The 3,437-nt window shown below is 37.6% G+C and overlaps 1 protein-coding gene across 1 annotated transcript; it reads left to right on the top strand.

The window, feature by feature from the left end:
* Nucleotides 1-1,319: 1,319 nt before the first annotated feature.
* On the top strand, nucleotides 1,320-2,663 carry nrg4 (neuregulin 4). The gene is made up of 5 exons (XM_010729409.3): nucleotides 1,320-1,389; nucleotides 1,593-1,625; nucleotides 1,711-1,804; nucleotides 1,897-2,049; nucleotides 2,196-2,663. The coding sequence occupies exons 2-5, from the start codon at nucleotides 1,616-1,618 to the stop codon at nucleotides 2,266-2,268; spliced, it is 330 nt and encodes a 109-aa protein (XP_010727711.2). The 5' UTR covers nucleotides 1,320-1,389; nucleotides 1,593-1,615; the 3' UTR covers nucleotides 2,269-2,663.
* Nucleotides 2,664-3,437: the final 774 nt, after the last annotated feature.

The raw sequence follows: 3,437 nt of genomic DNA, 5'->3' as shown, positions 1-3,437 counted from the left end.
CGAAAAAAAGAAATAAATAAAAAAATCACTAATAACTCTTACAGTGACTTCAAGTGTTTTTTTGTGGCGCTCAGCATTGAGTTTAAATGATGATTGAAGTGTGCTGTATTTCATGTCATTTATCAGTCTGCACTGTCACTGTAATATTCACAGACAGACCTGTTGAGATATACAGAAATGCAATATCTGTAGTTGCCATTGCTATGAGATAAGTATAAGGTAATAAATAAGATAATAAATAAATAAGTTGTAACTTATAATAAATAATCGGTGGGTTACACTACTTAAAACAGGGAATATTTCCCTTCTGTTCTGTTTGGTAACAATGCAGTAAGAAAAGTTAGTAACCCATCAATAAATGCTCATGGGATACTCGATTTCCAATAAATCATCAAGTTGATATATCTGAAATAAAGGGTGTGCACAATCATTTAGCAAGTCTGCAGGAGATAAAATGATGTATGAACTTTGTCCAGCGTTTCTGGTCCTAATGGACATTGGTGACTTTAGATTTTCTATTGATCATTACAAAAAAATGAGGGGGTCCAAATAGAAAGTGACATTAATAGCTATCTTAAATATAACTATGATAGGCCTTTTGAAGTGAGGTAGCCTACACATAACACACTATCAAATGATCAGACACTAAACAGAAATGTCCTCAAAATCAATTTTGCACCTCCACAATGTTGCATGATTCAAGAACTGTGTAATCCACAAAAAGCCTGGCCCCGGTTACACAATCACCCCATGGTTCAAGACAACACAATTTCTTAATAGGAAAGCTGCAAACAATTTAAAAAAAGGCCAGTTGATGAGTCAGCTAACGGTTCTTAGCATACAGTAGTAATTATAAGTCTGAAAGAAGTGGTGTGATCTGTTTTTAGACTACAAGTCCCTGTGATTCCATTCATGCCTTCTTTGCATACCGACCATTCACTTGTTTCTTACCAAACCCAGACACGCTGAGCTCACGTGCACAACAGGTGATTTCCTCACCTACCCTCAGCCTCATGACGTAAGGCAACTAAACCTCTGAGAACAAAAACAAAATGTTATTTAATCTAAGACTTTATCTTTGTCAAAGTGACTCCTGTGTCAGTACACACAGACCTCTCTTAGCTCTGTGTGTATTGCTCACATACCATTAAATGACACCATGACACACATAGAAATTACCCTACAATCAGTCGGTAGAATGCAGAGGGTTTAGCTTGCCATTTACAATGTGGACAAACTGCAATCACAACATTTTTTTTAGGCCAAAGGGAGGAACACGCCTACGTGTGTCTCCTCTAACAAAAAGCAGTTCCGAGTTACTTAGAAGTGTCACTATGACTCACCTTGGGAACCTACACTAACTAGCAAAAGCTGGGAACTCACAGGCTGGTAAGGACAAAATCTTTCTTTACTACATTCAGGGTGATGATATGTTCCTATTACAACCCCATATGAGTGATTATTACACCTTTAAGATTCATACGTGTAGTTTGTTTTCATTATTGACATTTTAAACCTCTTCCTGTGACATTCTTTCTTGGTGGTGAGATTATTTCCTTTTTGTGAGACAAAAATTCCTCTTGTGTTCTCAGGACACAGCAAGAAAAACAAGAAAATGATGGCAGGTAATTCAAATCTAATCATTTTATAAACTGATTAGTCAGTCCTGGAACTATTCTTCCTAAAACGTTGTTATGTCAATGTGTGTAGATCATGGAGACCTTTGTGATGGGCAGGACGCCACCTTTTGCATGAATGGAGGGACCTGCTATAGAATAACTTCCATGAACGCACTCTCCTGTGTGTAAGTTAAACCTAAAACCTCATTTTCAAATCGTCTTGCATATGTCCCATGGCAATACTGTGGACATTTCTTCACATTATATTTTACTTCAGGTGCAATGAAAATTACAAAGGCAGCAGATGTGAGCAGTACCAGCTCTCCAGCATTTCCGCCAATGCAGGGGAGGCAGGGTTAATTGCAGCCATGGTCATTGTTGCCCTCCTCATCGTTGTGATGGTGACGGTTGTTATCTATTACATATGCAAGTAAGTACATTGTGGATTTGGGATTATCAACATTCTCAAGGCATAAAAATAGCATTAGGATATGAAAGTGTTTGTGTTATACAACCCTACTGTAGCCAGAATACATTCTTTTAAAGCTAATAATCATTACTTGTGTCCTCATGCAGGATGCGGAAAGCCAAGCAGCAGAGCCAACAGAACAATCAGCAACAATATTGGAGAGTAAAACCAAGAGTATGAGCTTTCTTCTGCTATGCATTTGTTTCTCTTTTGATTGGGAGAGAGGGGTGTCACTCGCCTTATTGTGACTCGGATACTGTTTTGGATATGCTGCACGGATCTTAACTCAAGTCAGGGCAGGTGAAGAGCTTGATTCATTGTCTCATGAGATTTCTGGATTCCAGTTTTAAGAAAGGTGTAACTCATTAACACACACAAACAAGGTGTGAAACAAGTGTGAGTGGGTGGGAATTGAATCACACCTTGCACAGTAGCCTTTTTAAAACAGCTACGAAGCAGGCAATGGTGTTACTCGTGTTAAATCACATTTCAATCTATGTGCTTTGTCCGAAATGTATTTAAGTATAGTATATAATATATATATATGTGAAATAAATAATATAATAAATATTTAACTGGTGATATGGAATTATGAAATAATAAAAATTGTGTAAATACATGCAATGATTCCCAGTGAATGATTTGACTGTGTGATTTATGGTTGGACACACATGCACAAACACCTAGACACCCACACACATATTTGTATTTGTGAGGATCCTGATGAACTAGCCATTCCCGATCCTCTATGCCTAACCATCCTAACCTCAACCTTTAGCCTATTCTTAATCTAATCCTAAATCTAATCTTAACCCTAAACCATAATTGAAGTAGTCAGGACTGGTCAGGATGACCTCACTTTTTAAAAATGTCACACACACACACACACACACACATAGAACTTGGTGATACACTGTGTGTGGGAGTCTGTATAATTAGAGTATCCCAGGCCATTCATCAGTCTCCTTAAAGCTAAAAACAGGGGCACAGGAGATCCCAGGAGTTTCATAATGAGAATAGTGGCATCAGATATGATTCAATTCAGCGAGCTTGGGAGAGAATTAAAACTCGTTGGACTGCTTTGCCAACAGTTTGTTAGTCTCTCTATTTTGACAAACTTCCAGAATTCTCCAACAGATGCCAACAACCAACTGTGGAAAAAAATGTGTTGACAACTCCCTAAAATTCTTGTCATCATTAATCACACAGTTTTGCACTCATTCACTCATTCAGGCATTACAATCTGGAATTGTTTTTGTTTTGTTCAATTCAAAGACTTTTAACACAGGTATTATATGAAAATGATCACAAAGAATGGCTGAGCTCTGATTGTGTTGCAAAAATGCATG

The sequence above is a fragment of the Larimichthys crocea genome, chromosome XXI (assembly GCF_000972845.2).
Source record: "Larimichthys crocea isolate SSNF chromosome XXI, L_crocea_2.0, whole genome shotgun sequence".
NCBI classification, from domain to species: domain Eukaryota; kingdom Metazoa; phylum Chordata; class Actinopteri; family Sciaenidae; genus Larimichthys; species Larimichthys crocea.
Note: the sequence above shows the minus strand (reverse complement) of the source record. Positions and strands in the feature narration are given on the sequence as shown.

Bases quoted from the DNA above. Each gene is read 5' to 3' on its own strand.
- nrg4 (XM_010729409.3), top strand. The intron at 1,805-1,896 runs GTAAGTTAAACC...ATTTTACTTCAG, and splicing joins ATGAACGCACTCTCCTGTGT to GTGCAATGAAAATTACAAAG. The intron at 2,050-2,195 runs GTAAGTACATTG...GTCCTCATGCAG, and splicing joins GTTATCTATTACATATGCAA to GATGCGGAAAGCCAAGCAGC.